General features: G+C 47.0%; 1 protein-coding gene across 3 annotated transcripts in view; it reads right to left on the bottom strand.

Annotated features, from left to right (window-relative positions):
* The window catches only part of SVEP1 (sushi, von Willebrand factor type A, EGF and pentraxin domain containing 1), a 538231-nt gene that overhangs the window by 193004 nt on the left and 326208 nt on the right, over nt 1-19019 (bottom strand). For 2 of the 3 annotated variants that reach the window (XM_030193745.1, XM_030193744.1), the window contains exons 31-33: nt 15909-16082; nt 14597-14716; nt 1860-2036 (exon numbers count right to left, since the gene is read on the bottom strand). In XM_030193745.1, the coding sequence (XP_030049605.1) occupies nt 1860-2036; nt 14597-14716; nt 15909-16082 (471 nt within the window). The remainder of the gene's footprint in view (nt 1-1859; nt 2037-14596; nt 14717-15908; nt 16083-19019) is intronic. The other variant, XM_030193746.1, reaches the window with a different exon arrangement.

Raw genomic sequence — 19019 nt, forward strand, 5'->3', positions numbered from 1 at the left:
GGGGCTCGGGCAGTGGACCATTTCAGCTGGAGGGGCTTGGGCATCCCTGCCAGCAAAGGTAGGACTCCATGCTGCTATCATTGTTGTTGTCATTGCTGCTGCCGTGGGGAGGGGAGGGAGGGCGACAAAGACCTCAGAGGAAATGATTGGCCTAGGGGTGCCGTGAAAATAATTATTTAAACACTAAGGGCACAATGAACCGGGAATCACTGGGATAGGAGATAATGTCTTATTTGGTGACAACTTAAAGGAAAGGAAATAAAAAAGGGGACTAAATGGTCACTCTTCCTAATGGAAAGCGGTAGATTGAGGCATGCACCAAGGATCTGCATTAATACCAGTATTTTAACATATTTATTACTACTACTCATAGGCGTAGTTTGACTGTTTCATTTGGGGGGGGCAAAGAATGGGCGGAGCATATTAGCATATCATTAGCATATATACATATGCAAATGAACATGCTAATGTGGTGGAAGGAATTGAAATTTACAGGCAAAATATCACAGATGCACATTTCAAAAAGCTGAGACATTTCAATTAATAAATTATGAATAAAATACTTTTATCTACCTTTGTTGTCTGATCATTTAGTTTTTCTATTCGCTTTGGTCCCAGTGTCTTCTGTTTTATGCAGTGTCTTCTTTCCAGTAGGCTTCCCTCTGCTCCCCACCCTCCCAGTCCCATCCATCTCTTGCTCCTTCCCTCTGCTGTGCCTGACCTCTCCCAATCCCATCCATTTCCTGGTCCATCCCTCTGCTCCCCACCCCTCGCAGTCCCATCCATCTCTTGCTCCTTCCCTCTGCTCCCCACCCCTCACAGTCCCATCCATCTCTTGCTCCTTCCTTCTGCTCCCCACCCCTCCCAGTCCCATCCATCTTCTGTTCCTTCCCTCTGCTCACCATCCCTCCGTCCCATCCATCTTCTGCTCCTTCCCTCTGCTGTGCCTGACCTCTCCCAATCCCATCCATCTCCTGGTCCATCCCTCTGCTCCCCACCCCTCCCAGTCCCATCCATCTCTTGCTCCTTCCCTCTGCTCCCCACCCCTCCCAGTACCATCCATCTTCCCTCTGCTCCCCCCCCCCCCCCCGCGAGGTCCAAGATGGTGACTCCGTTTACCCCCTCTCTTCCTCCCTCCCTCCGGCGCAGGCAACAGTCTTCAGCTTTTTCAGCGTTCCTGGCAGCGGTAGCGATGTACACTCTGCCTTCGGTCTGCCCCAGAAGCCTTCTCTTCAAGTTCCTGTTCCCACCTATGCGGGAACAGGAACTTGAAGAGAAGGCTTCAGGGCAGAGCCGAAGGCAGCGTGTACAATGCTACCGCTGCCAGGAACGCTGGAAAAGACTGCTGCCTGCGGCGGAGGGAGGGAGGGAGGAAGAGAGAGGGGTAGACGGACACGCTCCTCTCCATCCGCTACTCCGCTTGGCTTCCCTGCCCTCTCTGTCTGCGTTCCGCCTTCCTCTGACGTCAGAGGAAGGCGGGACACAGACAGAGAGAGCAGGGAAGCCAAGCAGATGGAGAGGAGTGCGTGCGTGCATGTGTTTTTTTTTTTTAAACTAATGGCGCGGCGGCGCCTCGTCGTCGTTTGGGGGGGCATTGCCCCCCCTCGCCCCTCCCAGTCTACGCCTATGCTACTACTACTTAGCATTTCTATAGCGCTGCCAGGGTTACACAGCGCTGTACAAGTTTAAACATGGGGAAGGACAGTCTTATTAATGATCTTATTAATAGAAATTAGACTAACAAGCCTGTTTTAATACATTCTTCCCTCATATCTGCTTAGATGTACATAATTATAACCTATTCCTCGAATAATATGTTAGGATGCTACATACTTGTATTACCTTAAAGAATACTGTACCTTGACAATATGGTCTTATGTGGCTCCACTCCCCAGACTCTAAACATATGATTTTAGCATCCCCCATTAGCTGGTATCCTTCTTCACAGGAAAAGGTAACTTCACTACCAACCATATAAATATCTCCAGAGACATGGCCATATTCTAGCTCTCCCGGCCTCTTGCATTTTATGGGTTCTAAAGTAAAAGAAAAGGAATAAACATAAAATACTCCATGATGTAATATACAGTATCCGTATATAGTATGGGGTGCATTTTCAAATAATCTAGCCACCTACATTAAGCAGGTATGGGGGTAAATTTATAACAGGTTGCCTACAAAAACTGTAAAGGTGCATATTTTACGCTTACTTTACAAAATCAACATTAGTACCTGTGTGCCTTTATAATATAAGCACCCTGAATCAGCCCCAATAGTGCAAATTCACATGCACAAATAGTCACCTGCTCCAAATGTGTATGTGTACTCTGAGCATGGACGGCGAGAGGGCGAGATCCTGTGCCCCCCTGCTTGTTGGTGTAATCTGATTGGACAGCCGGTCTCTGAAAGTCTTTAGAGCATTCCAGATCACTCGTAACTCCAGAAAGTTGATCTGAAGACCTGATTCCTGGACAGACCACACATCTTGTGTGCAGCCCATCTACATGAGCTCCCCACCCCAGGAGGGATGCATCTGTCGTCAGCACTTTTTGTGGCTGAGGAATTTGGAATGGCCATCCCAAGATCAGATTGGTGCGAATGGTCCACCATTGTAGGGAATTGCAAAAATCGGTGGAAAGATGAATGACATCCTCTAGATCCCCTGTAGCCTGACACCACTGGGAAGCTAGGATCCATTGACCTGATCTCATGTGTAGGCGTGCCATGGGAATCACATGAACTGTGGAGGCCATGTGACCGAGAAGTCTCAACATCTGCCGAGCTATGATCTGTTGAGATGTTTGAGCTGAGGAGACTAGTGACAGAAGATTGTCTGCCCTTGCCTGGGGAAGATAAGCTCGAGCCATCCGTGTGTCCAACAGAGCTCCTATGAATTCTAGTTTCTGCATTGGGACAAGATGGGACTTGGGATAATTTATTACAAACCCCGGTAGCTCGAGCAGGTGAATAGTCATGCACAAGGACCATAGAGCACTTGCCTCTGAGGTGTTCTTCACCAGCCAATCGTTGAGATAAGGAAACACATGCACTCCCAGTCTGCGTATTGATGCTGCGACAACTGCCAAGAACTTTGTAAAAACCCTGGGCGCAGATGCTAGACCAAAGGGCAGTACGCAGTACTGAAAGTGCTGGGTCCCCAGACGGAATCGAAGGTACTTCCTGTGAGCTGGAAGCACCAAGATGTGAGTATAGGCGTCCTTTAAGTCCAGAGAGCATAGCCAATCGTTTTCCTGAATCATTGGAAGAAGGGTGCCTAGGGAAAGCATCCTGAACTTTTCTCGAACCAGATATTTGTTCAGGGCCCTGTGGTCTAGGATGGGTCGCATCCCCCCTGTTTTCTTTTCCACAAGGAAGTACCTGGAATAGAATCCCAGCCCTTCTTGCCCGGGTGCTACGGGCTTGACCGCATTGGCGCTGAGAAGGACGGAGAGTTCCTCTGCAAGTACCTGCCTGTGCTTGAAGCTGTAGGACTGAGCTCCCGGTGGGCAATTTGGAGGTTTTGATTCCAGATTGAGAGCGTACCCGAACCGGACTATTTGAAGAACCCACCTGTCGGAGGTTATGAGAGGCCAACTTTGGTGAAAAAAATGTTAACCTCCCCCCAACAGGTAGATCGTCTGGCACGGGTACTACCTCGGCTATGCTGATCTGGAGCCAGTCAAAAACTCATCCCTGATTTTTGCTGGGGAGCCGGAGGGGCCTTCGGTGCATGCCGCTGACGGGAGCGGACCTGCTGGGAACGAGCTTGAACAGGCTGTCAAGAGGCACAAGTGTACCTACGCCTGTTATAGGAATAGCGAGCACTCCTCCTCCCTCCAAAATACCTCCTAGAGGAGGCGGTAGTAGCAGAAGGAGTCCAGCGGGAGAGAGAATACATAGCATCGTGATGCTTCTTGAGGGTATCAACCATATCCTCAACCTTTTCTCCAAAAAGGTTATCCCCCCGGCACAGAACATCTGCCATTCGCTGCTGGGTCTTCTGACCAGGTCTGAGACACGCAGCCATGACAGCCTGCACATCACGATACCCTGAGCAGCTACTCGGGATGCGGCATAAAAAGTGTCGTAAGCTCCCCTGGCTAGGAATTTGTGACACGCCTTCTGCTGCCTGACCACCTGGTGAAAAGGTTCAGCAAGCTCAGGAGGAAGAGCGTCAACTAAACTGGACAGTTGCTTCACCGAGTTCCGTAAGTGAATGCTCATGTAGAGCTGGTATGTCTGAATTTTGGCGGCGAGCATTGCACCCTGATACGTACGCCTCCCAAAAGAATCCAAGGTCCTAGACTCTCTGCCAGGGGGCGCCAAAGCATAGTCCCTAGTACTCTTGGATCTTCTGAGAGCAGAGTCCACCACCATAGAATCGTGAGGAAGCTGGGCCTTCACCATCACAGGCTCACCATGGACTCTGTACTGGGACTCGAACTTCTTGTTCACAACTGAATTAGAGAGAGGATGAGACCAATTCCGCCACAATGCTTCCCTGAGCGTATTGTGCAGAGGGGCCGTTGTAACCTCTGTAGGTGGAGAAGGATAGTCCAGGACCTCGAACATCTCAGCCCTGGGCTCATCCACAGCCTCCATGGGAAATGGAATGTCCTTAGACATTTCCCGCTCAAAAGATGAAAAAGTAAGACTCTCAGGTGGAGATTGACTTCAATAGGCGGAGTAGGATCAGAAGGAAGCCCCTGGGAATCTTCCTCTGAAAAATACCTGGGGTCTTCCTCCTCTTCCCATGAACGTTCCTCCTCGGTGTTGGACAGAAGCTCATGAAGAGCAGCCCGAACCCGATCCTGTCTCGACTTGGAGGATCGACATTCTCATGGAGGGTGTCAAGGAGTCGACCCCTGCCTGGACTCCGGCGAAGCTTCCTCCACTGACGTCAAGGGGGAGTCAACCCTGGTGGTAGCCTGCTCTGGTGCCGCAAGCGGTACCGAGGGCGGGGACCTCCTCACAGGGGATGGGCCAGGCAACATCATAGCAGTAGGCACAAGCACCTCAGGCACCTCAGCAGAACGACGGATTTGGAAGAAGGGCCCGGAGACGTTCATCGATAGCTTCCATCAGGAAAGGCTGTGGAGCCGGTACAGGAGTCGGTGCCAAAATCCGTTGGGGCTCGAGAGCCGGTACTGGGCTGCCTGACGACCTACACATCGGCACCTCCTGAATGGAGGGTGAGCAGTCCTCCCAGCGCCGACGCTTTTCCCCGGAGCTCTCAGTACCGTGTCTTGAAGGAGATCGATGGTGATGCTTCTTCGCCTTTGCTCGACGCCCATCATCGACACTTCTCAGTACCGATGAGGAGGACGTGGAATCCTCACGCCTCCTCGGGGCCGGGTCCGACGAAGGGTGGTCCCGGGGGGGCCTGAATAGCAGGAGGTCTCGAGACGGGTGGAGACTCGCTCGATGCCTCACTGCTCCCAGCTGTAAAAGGTCTTTCGGCAGCCATTACCTTATCTCTCGATGCTGTTTCCCTCGACGTCGACACCCTCGGTACTGATGCCGATGGACCAGGCCGATCTGAGAAAAGCTTCTCGTGCGGAGCCTCTCGAGCCACCTGGGTCCTTTTCTTCATCAACATACACAACTTGCAAGCAGTTGGAAGGTGATCGGGCCCAAGGCACTGGATATACCATGCGTGAAGGTCAGGACACGAGATGGCCCGGTTACAGCGAGAACAGCACTTGAAGCCGCTGGGAGGCCTCGAGGACATGGACGGAAAAATAGCGTCCGCGAAATCAAAGGACTCGATGGTGCCTACTGAAAAAAGGCACAAAAAGGGAAAAGGAAACGGCCTAAGGACGGCCGCAAGCGAAAAAGAAAGGTTTGTGAAGAGACACCAAAAAAGCCCACAGCCTCTCTTCACCGCAGTATAAAAAGAACTGCGGGAACCATGCCCTCGCAGCAGGCAGGAAGGCACCCGTGCATGCGAGGTGCAGCATCTCAAGTGCTCCACAAAGCTCTGTTTTGAGCTTGTTAGAAGCTCCAGACAAGGCAACGCGGCGCCTCGTTACCCACTTGTGAGAATAAATAGGCCTATTTGTCCTTGGAAAATAAATAATACAAATAAGGAGAAAATAATGGAAGGAAGCCTAGTGGTAAGAACAAATAAATAACAGAACAAATGACCAAACAAGCTGGAATTTTAAGGGAAATTAGCTAACACTAATCACACAGTAGCCAACTTTTGGAAACAGAGTTCCTAGGGGGTAATTTTATAACAGGGACCCTTGGTTTAGAGGGCAGGAAGATGCCTATTTTGGCCCAATTTTATAATGACACATAAAGGCCCATTTCACATAGAATGCTGAGATTGGAATTCAGACATCTTGGCCAGGACATGCTCAATTCTAACAGTATTTACAAAAGGCTCTACCAAATGTCTTTTGTAGACACCTATAAGAACATGTAGCATGTAGTGTGGGAGCAGCCGTTTTGCAAATATATAAATGCAAAAATTAAGTGGCACAAACTCAGCAGCTTCCACATGGAAGTGACAAAATGTCACAACTTTCATGTATAAGTGGCACCACTTCCACTCGTAGCTGTCCCACTTTACATATCTAGGCATAAATGTACCGCCAGTTAAAAACTGAAGGTGCAGTTTTTATTCTTCATTTTGGAAGCAGAAATAAACAATGGGGGATTAAAGAGGATTACTCCCTTATCACTTATGCAAAGCCCTAGCTGGAAATGAGCACTTTTTAAAAATGTGTGCATGTGATTCAGCTGGTTTAAAACCCAACGGGGATTCTCCCTCCCCCCATAAATCCCGCCCCCAAAAAATTTGTATTCCCTTCATAAAATTTGGAATACGCACATACATTTTTGTCCCACCTAAGACATCCCTGTCATACCCCCTTGAATCCTCTGTGTGGTGTGGATTTCCATGTATAAATAGCAGCTTTCTGAAAGAGAAATTAGTTCTTACCTGTTATATTTCATTATCAAAGCAGTACTTCATGGAGAATCGAAGAATATGCCTTTCTTCACAAAACACCCCTTATATACATAAAAATATTGACTGAACACTGAAAGGAGAACTGGGAATTCATATGAGAAAGTCAACTATGCAAAACTGAAACTGTAACTCCTTCATCTCAAACCCACTCTGTCTTACTCCTCACATCGTTTTTTGAATGGGTGGGAACCTGGACTGGTCTGGTGGGACTAGAAAGAAAATTAGCAGGTAAGAACTAATTTCACCTTCCTTAGTGTCCTCATTAGACCAGTCCAGGAAGTACAGGATGTACCAATGCAGTCTTAGGATGGGTGGGAATTTGAGGCCCCTGCCAAAATCATTGCTAATCTGAAGGAAGCCTCTCACTGCAACACTGAGTCTATAATTCTTCAAAATGTATGAATCAGAATGTGTAGCCACTATCCTGTGTAGTCTTCAGAAGTGGAGGGATACAAGAGGACCTTACGAGACTGGGAGACTGGGCGTCTAAATGGCAGATGACGTTTAATGTGAGCAAGGGCAAAGTGATGCATGTGGGAAAGAGGAACCCGAATTATAGCTACGTCATGCAAGGTTCCACATTAGGAGTCACGAACCAAGAAAGGGATCTAGGTGTCGTCGTTGATGATACGTTGAAACCTTCAACTCAGTGTGCTGCTGCGGCTAAGAAAGCAAATAGATTGTTAGGTATTCTTAGGAAAGGAATGGAAAACAAAAATGAGGATGTTATAATGCCTTTGTATCACTCCATGGTGCAACCGCACCTCGAATATTGTGTTCAATTCTGGATGACGCATCTCAAAAAAGATATAGTGGAATTAGAAAAGTGCAGAGAAGGGTGACGAAAATGGTAAAGGGGATGGGACGATTTCCCTATGAGAAAAGGCTAAAGCGGCTAGGGCTCTTCAGCTTGGAGAAAAGGCGGCTGAGGGGAGATATGATAGAGGTCTAGAAAATAACGAGTGGAGTTGAACGGGTAGATGTGAAGCGTCTGTTTACGCTTTCCAAAAATACTAGGACTAGGGGGCATGCGATGAAGCTACAATGTAGTAAATTTTAAACGAATTGGAGAAAATGTTTCTTTACTGAACATGTAATTAAACTCTGGAATTCGTTGGTTAGCTTAGCAGAGTTTTAAAACGGTTTGGACGGATTCCTAAAGGAAAAGTCCATAGACCATTATTAAATGGACTTGGGGAAAATCCACTATTTCTGGGATAAGCAGTATAAAATGTTTGTACTTTTTTGGGATCTTGTCAGCTATTTGTGACCTGGATTGGCCACTGTTGGAAATGGGATGCTGGGCTTGATGGACCTTTGGTCTTTCCCAGTATGGCAATACTTATATACTTATGACCTGTTTAAACAAGAGCAGATATGCTGACAAAATTATCTCCTTCAACCAGAACACAATCAAAGCCTTAAGAGACCAATTCTCCTTTCTTAGGATTGCCAAAAAAATGAACAGTCTCCCTGTTTGATCTATGACATTTGATATTGACCTCCAAATATCTTATCAAGACCCTTTTGATATCCAAAAACCTTAAGGACTAAACTCAGCACAGCCAAGTTCCTATCAAAACGATGGATGGATCAGTTCCAGAATGACATAAAATTTAGAAAACACCTTTGGCAGGAATGAAGGGATAGCGTGGATGGAAACTCCTGCTTCTGTAAAATGCAAGAAGGGATCGCAGCATGGTAGTACCTGCAACTCTGACACTCTCCTGACTGATGCCATAGCCAACAAGAACACTATCTTCAAAGTGAGATCCTTAAGAGAAGCTCTGCATAACAGTTCAAAGGGTGCTTTTTGCAAGGCCTCAAGAACCAAATTGAAATTTCATTCCAGACAAATCGTGAGGAGAAGCAGACAAAGACGAGTTACCCCTTTCAAAAATCAATCCACATATGGATGAGCTGCCAAAGACGAGTTCCGTAAATGACCCCCCTCCCCAAAAACAGGCAAGGGCTGCCACCTGGACCTTGACAGAGGTCAGAGTTAAACCTTTATCAATCTGCTCCTGCAGAAATGAAATGATATGAGGCACTGAAGCTTGAAATGGAGAAAACCCCCTCTGTGCACACCAGCCTTCAAATACTCTCCAGGTCGATCATTTCCTGGTCCTTAGAAGCACAGAGATCATTTGTTCCATGTGGAGGGGCATAATCGAACGGGGCGCCCAAGTTTTCATGAGGGCGTCCTCGGACACCCCCCCCCCGAGAAGGGGCGGGGAAACCCGTATTATCGAAACAAGATGGGTGTCCATCTTTCGTTTCAATAATACAGTCAAGGACGCCCAACTTTCAACATTTAGGTCGACCTTAGAGATGGTCGACATAAATGTTGAGATGGTCGACCTTAGAGATGGTAGTCCCCAGTTTTCGGCGATAATGGAAACCGAGGACGCCCATCTCAAAAACGACCAGGAGCCAGCATTCGTAGTGCACTGGTCCCCCTGACATGCCACGACACCAACCGGGCACCCTAGGGGGCACTGCAGTGGACTAACTGATACACTAACTGAACGGAAAAAGCCCTTCCCTTACCGATCCCTTAGCGATTTGGAAAGGAACGGGCATGCATGAAGGAAATTGCATGCAAATGAGCTGCTCACTGCTAGCTCATTTGCACACGATTTCCTTCCTAAGGAGGGGAAGCCGGTGCAGAGCAGCCAAGCATTATACGTGGCTGCTCTGCGCATGCCAAAGATGGCTTCATATATGCAAACAAGCTGTGTGTATAATAACCATCTACAACCTTAAATAAATTGCCATCTACAACCTTAGAAAAATACAAGTCCAGGTGAAAACGTCCATGTGCTCATCAGGGACGTCTTTTCTTTTTTTTAGGGTATGCCTCTGTCCCTGCAACGGCAGTTGAAGACGTTTTTCGCTATGCCAACGTCCCTGCAACGGCAGTTGAGGACATCCTTCGCTATGCCTCCGTCCCTTCGATGGCAGTTGAGGACGTCCAAAATGTGGATGTTTCTGTGAGAAGGACGTCTATGCCTGGATGTTTCTGTGAGAAGGACGTCCATGCCTGCTACGCCTCTGACACCCCATTTATTTATTTGGATTTTGAATCACAAGTAGCAGCAGTGGGATTTGAACTGTCCACCTCTGGACTGCAAGTGCTCTAACCACTAGGCTACTCCTCCACTCCACTCCCTTGAAAGTTGGCCATCCCTGTGGGGAGGGAGGGTGTAGTTCGGAATGTCTAAAATGTTTGAAAGAAGGATGTCCACTCCTTTGCTATGCCTCTGCTGACACACACATACCTCCCCTCCCAAGGACCTGCATACTGCTGCGATGAACCCGAGTATGACATTTCAGGCTGGCAAAAAAAGTTTTTAAAGTTGTTTTTTTCAGGGTGGAAGGGGATTAGTCACCACTGGGGGGGTAAGGGGAGGTCATCCACGATTCCCTCCGGTGGTCATCTGGTCAGTTCGCGCACCTTTTTGAGGCTTGGTCGTAAGAAAAAATGGACCAAGTAAAGTCGCCCAAGTACTCGTCTGGGACGCCCTTCTTTTTTCCATTATCGCTCAAGGACACCCATCTGTTAGGCACGCCCCAGTCCCGCCTTCACTACACCTCCGACACACCCCGGGAACTTTGGTCATCCCTGCGACAGGAAGCAGTCGGGGACGCCCAAAATCGGCTTTCGATTATGCCGATTTGGGCGACCCTGACAGAAGGACGCCTATCTCCCAATTTGTGTCGAAAGATGGGCGACCTTCTTTTTCGAAAATAAGCCTGATAGCTTCTCTTCCTCAGTTGGAACCTCTCAAGAGCCAGGCTATATGTCCAAAGGGAGCTGGATCTTCCATGTCTATTAGCCCCTGCAACAACAGACCCTGGGATTGAGGTAGACACGATGGCTGTTTCATTCAGAGATAAGCCATGTCCACATACCAATCTGAATTAACTAGGACCACCTGCCCTGATGAGAAGCAATCTTTCATCTCACTGTAGGAAAGATATAATGAAGTCCGCCTCAGGGCCATTACTGAAACAGAGCATCGATTTCCTCGGACCTGAACTCCTTCTGTTGGCTGGGCACCTTGGCATTTGCTCTCGAGGCCATCAGGCCCATTACTGGGAGTCCCCAGTACCGTGTAATGAGATATAAGACTTCTTTTGATAATTCTCATTCTCCGGGATCTAGGGAGTGCCTGCAGAGGAAATCTGATTGGAAGTTCTGACTGCCAGATTTTGTGAGCCACCAAGATGGTGCTTCTCTGCCCAAAAGAAGAGAGAATGAACTTCCAGGACTAAGGATACTCTCTGCATTCCCCCTTGTTTGTTGATATAGGCTACCACTGCCAAACTGTCAGAAAATGCCTGGACTGAGCTGCCACAAAATACCTGCAATGCATTATGGATACCCCTCAGCTCTAGCCGGTTCATTGACCATGATGCTTCTGAGGTCTACCAACTGCCTTGTACCATCTGGTTTTTAAAATTAGCCCCCCAGCTGAAAAGACTGGCATCTTTAGAACAGTAGAGACCAATGACTGAAAGAAGAATCCTACAGATGCCTCATGCAAGCCCTTGCCAGAGAACCACTTCCAAGGTTGCTGCCATTGACCCCTAGAACCTGTAGGTCCGAGGACTCCTCTGCGGCAACAGTAGCCTGAGTTAAGACTAACTTTCTCTTCCTGGGTTCTGGCAGGAAAACCTTCCCCTGACATGTGTTGAACAGGACTCCAACATCTGAGATGGAACTAACTTGTTCTTGTCAAAGTTGATCACCCAACCTAAGTTCTGTAAAAGATGAACCACTCTGTTCACAGCCTGCAGATTTTTGTGCTCTGAGGATGCTCTAATCAACCAATTGTCCAGGTATAGATGTACTTTGATGCACTCTTTCCAGAAAAACAGTCATCACTACTATTACTTTGGAAAAGGTTTGAGGAGCTGTGGCTTTGTCTGGAACTAAAAATGATGCCCAAGGACTACAAAACTGAAGAAGCTTTTCATCAAAAGGCTAAATGCAGATATGTAGATAGGCCTCCTTGAGGTCAAGAGCTATAAGATACTCTCCTGGACTCATTAACACAATGACCGAATAAAATGAGCAGAGTACGGTTTACTTTTTTGAGATCCAGAACAGAACAAAATGACCCCTCTTTCTTGGGAACCACAAAATAAACGGAATAGCTCCCCAGTCCTTCTCTTGCAGCTTGGAGCTAGGACCACAGTTACCAGGCTTAGAAGGCCTTGCAAGATGGAACTTACCATCTGCTGCTTGGCCAGATTTTTGCATGAAAAAATCTGCAAGAGGTTAGGAAAAACCCAATTTGTAACCTTCTCTGATCTTCTACCACTCAGTGATCTGTGATTCTGGTCTACTCCTTGGACAACTGGCTTCCTATCTGCAGCTCCGAAGATTGAACCTGAACCTCATCACTGTGAAGTTTGAGGGACATTTGAGGATCTTCCTCCTTGGTATCCTCCCTTCCAGTTCCTACAAAAGTAGGACTGCTTGGGCTGGAAACGGGAACATTGAAAGGACCCTGACCATCCTGGCCTATACTTCCTTGCATCCCACAAGTGACTCCTGGTGGTGGACTACTTGAGCCTGTGCTTTTCCAGCCAAGCTTCCCCCAGGTCCTTGGCTAGCTTCTCAAGATCTTCATTGAGCAATCGCTTGCCCTGAATTGAAGGCTTCTATCCTGAGCTTTAGATGCTGCATCAGTAGCCCAATTCTGCAGACACAGCAGCTGTCTGTCTATAACTACAGATACCATACTACTCACTGAGGCTCTAACCAAGTTATAGAAGACACCAGCTATATAGGACAGACCTAACTCAATCTTGGTCAGAGTTTCTGTAGCCTGTGCATCTGCCTCCAGATTTGGAAGAGAAATCTGCTGTACATGCAAAGACAAGCTCTGGCCATATAAGAACTGCACACTGATGACTGAAAACTCAAGGCAGCTGGATACTGAAAATGTTTTACAAAAATCGTGATAAACCATTTAAAGGATTAAAGATTTCAATTTACCCTGACGTCTCGAGGGAGACACAGGTTCGACGTAAAAGATTCCTTCAGAAAAAACAAGAAACGATTAACATGGGAGCAACTTTCTTCCTTAAATTCCCATGTAAGTGTTTAGTTACCTATCAGTCAGAGAAATTTGTTTTTTTTGATCCCTCCTAGCTTGAGACATTTATTACATCGAGAAAGGCTGTCGAAGTTGAAGTTTCGGCAGTAATTAGCTCTTGATTTATTATTGTAATAGGATCAAACGCACGATATGTTAAACTCTTCCTAAAGGATTGTTAAGTTTTCAACATCTGATATTTTGAACTCCAATTGTGGACTATTAACTGGCAAATAATTTAAATTTTGTGTTGTGATATTTTCTTTGAATTGATGTAAATTCTGATTTAGCCAGGTTTCTCATCAAGTTTAATGCTTGTAATAATTGTAAAAAAATTTAAATTAAAAAAAAAAAAAAAAAACTCAAGGCAGCAAAATCAAAGAGAGCTTCACGTAAGTTTCTACCTTGTGATCCTGGAGATCCTTCAGAGCAGTTCCTACAGGAACTGTAGTCTTTTTAGTCACTGCTGTCAATAAAACTTCCATTTTGGCTGAGAAAACCTCTTCTTCTCCTGTGGCACAAGATACAGCTGTACTCCATGGAAGCAAGGTCTGGAGCTCCTCATGCAGAGGGAAAACCTAAGCTGGCTTTCTTGTTTCTACTAACATATGATCACCCTTTCTAGCAGAATCTGATACTGGTTCCAGGAAAATATCCCAGCGACCTAGAAATCAGAACATAGAGTTCAGAGTCTCACCACAGAAAGATCATCTCCTTCATCTACTGGAACTTTATCTTTTTTTAAGGGTTCCCTGATACCAGAAGCTTTGGAACCTAAAGAATTTGCATGGAGAGATGGAAGATCTGACACCGGTGACCCTCCTCCCAATTCTCTACACTTTAACCTGTTACTCTTAAGAGCACTGCTCTCTTGTAACTCTCTTGAAGCAAAGGGGCTCCTTCACTTCCTCAGTTGATAAGCAGCACAAAGTCAGGGTCACATGGGCAATCAATGCTGACATCTCCCCCTTGAGTTCAAGGAGGGTCATGTCCTTCATGCATGCCCAAATTGCCATCCTTTGGAAGCCAGTAAGCCGGAGTAGATCTTTTCTCTGTAGCAGTGGAGGAACTGCATGCAGATAAAATATTCACCATTTCCACAGGGAACTCGTGACTTGGTCCCAGCGCTACTTTTGCTGCTTGCAAAACAGAGCTTCTCCCTGTCCCACCAGACCAGTCTGGACTGGTCTGGTGAGGATGCTAAGGAAGTCATCATTTACACATGTGTGCGTGATCTACAAGTGCAAATGCTGCTATTTACACATAGAGATGCTTCTAAAATAAGTGCCATAGATGACCATATATCTTTATAAAATATCAGCAAAAATTCTACAGATTAGCACCTAGACTGAAGGCACAGATATTATGTTTGCTGTACAAGTATGCACCAGCTTATCCTGCATGCACATGTAGTCATGCCTAACTTCATAAGAGGCCATTTATTAACAAAAATGGTTTATTAAATTACTCTCCTAATATCTCGTCAGACCTGGACTGAAGGAATTACCTGCACAGGATTTCCCATCCCCTGTATAAGGAGGGATGCAGGTACAAACGTAGGATCCATTGGTATTAAGGCAAGAAGCATGCTCACCACAGTCTGATCCAACGGCGCATTCATCCACATCTGAAAGGAATGCAACTATTAGAGAACAGGATGGATGAATCATGCTAATCACAAAGATTTAATCTAAGACAAGAGTAGTGATGAATGTCAACAAAACAAATAAAGGTCTTAAAAGAAGATTTCAGCTGACTTACTTCCAACAGCGCAGAAGATGGCAGATTCTGGGTGGGCCTTCTGAAAACAAAGTGGGTACAGAATGTTCTCTCTGTTACCTCCCCCCCACCCCTTGTTCTCCAACCCTTCCCCGCCCCTCCCAGGCCTTCCCCACCACTCAATTTAAAAAAATATAATTACCTGAGTTGGCGAAAATCTCTAACCTCCCCCCCCCACACACATACCACCAGATGAAGACCTCCCCATGACAATGCTCAAAACTCTACAATTCAGCTTGGCAGTAAGCAGGAGCTCCATGACCCACTGACGCCGGTACTCGCACATGCTTCAGTTTTTAGGCATGCATAGTTTCCAGTGCATCCATGAAAACTGAGCATGCACAAGTACCAGCATCAGCAGTTCACTGAGATGCTGTCGACTGCCAAGCTGGGTTGCAGAGTTATGAGCATCGTCAAGTGAGGTATTCAGCTGGCAGGGCATGGGGATCCCTGACACTACCACAAGAGTGGGCTGCTGCTGGGTGGGCCTAAGGTTTGGTGTAGCCATGGGTGGACCCTGCCCATCTGGGCCCACCCATGGCTACACCACTACTTACTTAAGCCCAGTAATCACTAGTTGCTCACTTTACAGATTGTATTTAGGATTCATAATTGCAGGGTTCTAAAAACAGCCCTATTGTGTGCCTCCTGCACAAGAACTAATCACTGCATTGACTATGCCAGCGCTCTGTGGCCATGATCCCAATTCACATTTCTGCAGAATGCGTGTGACTCCCAGATGGCGCAGGACAATGATATCCTATACAGCACCCACCCAGGGACCCAGAGTCTGGAAAGCTCTAGACTAGGCAAAAGAAGTTGTGAAGGGACTTTAAAAAGGGGAGAAATTCCTGGGTAGAGGTAACTGAAGGCACATGGTGCCACATCCAGGCTCTAGTTCCAATTGGAATGGAAGCCCAAAGGAACAGGAGAAAACTGCTGGGTCAGAAACAAACCAAACAAGAAAGCTAAGCACTTTCATAACCCACATAATTATAATCTGAGCTGAAAGCAGTTCTGCTTTAGATACTATTTCTCACCAAGGCATGAGGGTGCTGTCTCACTCCAGCTTCCAGAGTCTATGCAGAACATTCTCGAATTTCCCAGTAAATAATAACCATTGTTACACTGGTAGGTGATTGTGCTGCCAGCATAGAAGTCTTCAGCAGAATAAAATCCATTATCCAAAGGTGGAGGAACTCCGCAGCTTATCCCTGAAGCAAAGAAGCATCAAAATCAGTTTATGAAATGGGACACTGTGACCATTGCTTAATACTAGAATAGCTAAAACAGAACTGATGAGAAAGCCTGATGTAGCAGTTGTTCCTCATAGCACAAGAAAGAACAGCCCAGGTGTATCGTGGTGCTTAAGTGACAGTCCAGACGTATGCATGGCTCTCTTTCCATTTGGATTAATATAAGGAGCTTTAGGAGGGGTTTAGAGCTCCGGGAGGGAAGGAAATCTCGGAATGGAATCCCCTCAGTTAGAAGGAATTTCCTTATCCTGCAGCAGTACCTAGGAGTTCCAGAGTTTGCTGAGAGGGTATCTACCGAGGTGGAGCAGGAAGGGGTTTCCAGGCTCCCTAAGCCTCTAACTGCCCATCAAAGAAAGGTGTGGCCAGGGGAAGGGGTTGGAAGACTCCAGCAGCCATGGAGAAAGAAGAGGAAGGGTGGGGACAAGCAGGGAAAAGGAAGGAGCCCCAGCCCAAGGACAAAGGTCCCAGAGAGAGGAGAGGGGGGAGAGAGAAGCCCCCTCACAGAGAGAGAGAGATGGCCTACAGGAGTAAATGGGCTATCCAACCTGGGGCAAGAAGGACCCCAAAGTAAGAGCTGAGCCACATGGATATAAGAGGCCGGGGAGCTGGAGTGGAGAGGAAACCCCTTTTGATGCTAACCACTTAAGGAAGCTAAGTCCCTAAACATTATTGGATTGCCCTTGATTTGCAGAGCTCTGTGCTGTTTATCATTTTGGTTTCAGTGGCAGCATGGGTGAGCCACTGTGCACAGATATTGCAAGGGAGATGGGTGCCCCCAGCTCTGGGTGCGGGGATATACAAAAGCCCCAGAGCTGGATTTTGTTTTGGAGGGGGGGGGGGGGGGATTTTTGCTGTAAAAGCTGGGGAAGACAATTTTGGGACTACACTGCTGAATAACTATTAATCTTGGGGGAAACTAGTTTGGGACTTCATATGGAGCTGAAGAACTGTTCACCTCAGGGCTGGCTCAGCCTGTGGACCAGTGCTAAAGGGCACCAAGCACACGGAGGCCCATTACATCACCAACCCCTAGATAAAAAAAAAGCTTCTCTTACAATCGGTCCCAACTCCCAGCATGGAGCAGGCATGAGTGCAGGCCCCCGGCAGCTTCAATGGCGCTTTCCTCTTCTCTTTCCTTCTTCCGCTCAATGCTGACACTATGCTGACCTGGATACTCCTTCCAGGCCTTCCCCCCTTGCAGCAGCTGGCCTGTGAGACCATTTAGCTCCGCCCCCTAGTTGGAGCTGGCTTCTTCATAGGTACATAGAGAGCACCATGGAACCATCCTCTGCCTCCCTCTCCCCCCCCCACCGGAAGACACACTGGCTGCAGGGGATGCTCAGATTGGATGCCCAACATCCAATTCCAGCGTGTCTTACACAAAAGAGTGGGACACTGATCTGCTTCAGCGTCTACTGCGTTCTTTTTTTGGGGGTTGCTGCCAGCATCTTCCTCTGCTACCACTTGCTACCTCTGCTCTACCGCTGCCTGCTGCTCTAAAGACCTGAAAAGAACAGCTTTTCCACTAGAACTTAAGCAGGTAAAGGCCCAGTCTTGTTCTGAGTACTGGGGGGGGGGGGGGGGGGGTGAAATTGTCAAATGGTGGAAACTGCTGTTGGGGGGGGGGGGAAGGGAGGCAAAACTGTGGAGGTTGCTGTTGGGTGGACAGAAAGGGCGGAATTGAGGAAGTTGGTGTTGGGAGGAGGGAGGGCAGAATTCTGGAAGTTGCTCTTGGTGGGGAAAGGACAGAATTGTGGAAGTTGCTGTTGGTGGAGGGAAGAGAGGGCGGAATTGTAGAAGTTGCTGTTAGAGTGAGGAAGGGAGGGTGGGAATTGTGGAAGCTGTTGTGGGGGGGAAGGAGGGGGCACAAAAACAAAAGTTGGTTCAGGGCACCACAACCTCTTCAGCTGGCCCTGGTTCAGCTACAAAAGGAGGGGGGATCCCCAAACCTCATAGGGATATCTGCTCTATGTCCTAGAAGGCACTGAGAGAGGGGAATTCCCAGACAAGGCCATTTATATGGAGATGGGAGACTAGAATGCTGCAGGGAGAATCTTCTCCAGAAGCTAAGATTATGTTTTGTGAAAAATATCTTAATGAAATGTTGGGGTTGGGGAAAAAAGCAACTAATTCTCCGAGACTGTGTTGGTGGATGTACAGCTGGGAAAAGGAGGGGGATTACTTGGGCAAAGTCATGGGAGCATTGACCCTGATGAAGCAGGGCTGAACTGACTGACTGTGAAACAACTGTGTTCTGATATGAGATCTTATAATAAAACTTGTATTACTCACTGCTAAAGAGTGATTTCTGCAAATTTGTATTGGGAGCGCAGAGAGATCATAAGCACCGAAGCCAGCCTACCCCCAACAACATGTAAATGTTGATTTTTACAATGCTACTATTTGGATGTGCAAATGCCATGGGACACAGATTCAAAGAGAATGTGTTCTGGGTGTGACTTGGGTGGTCCAAAAAATATACTTGTATTCCATGGGATTACATATATTTTTTTTTTAATTTCCCCATCTGATTTTGCACCTTCTTCCAAGACACACACAAGTGTCAGCAAACTGCTCCTGCTGGCTAGGGCTTTATAGGAGTGCCTGAGAAGACAACTGTACTTAATCCTCTGGTTTTCAAAATTACCAGAATACAGTTTTGCGAAATATGTGTAAGTTGCAAAAATTACTTGTGCGTACATCCATCAAGTGATGCCATTTTTTAAGAACATGTTTTATTGAAAAATGGCTGTTCCCACTGTACAAACCAGCAAATAACACTTACACTCCTGCAAGCACTTATAAATATTTTACAAATGGCTCCTCATTCAGTGGAGCCTTTTGTGAAATAGACTGGAAATTATAAATGTCCCAACTTAGATATTCCATTCTGAC

The sequence above is a fragment of the Microcaecilia unicolor genome, chromosome 2, assembly GCF_901765095.1.
Source record: "Microcaecilia unicolor chromosome 2, aMicUni1.1, whole genome shotgun sequence".
Taxonomy (NCBI): domain Eukaryota; kingdom Metazoa; phylum Chordata; class Amphibia; order Gymnophiona; family Siphonopidae; genus Microcaecilia; species Microcaecilia unicolor.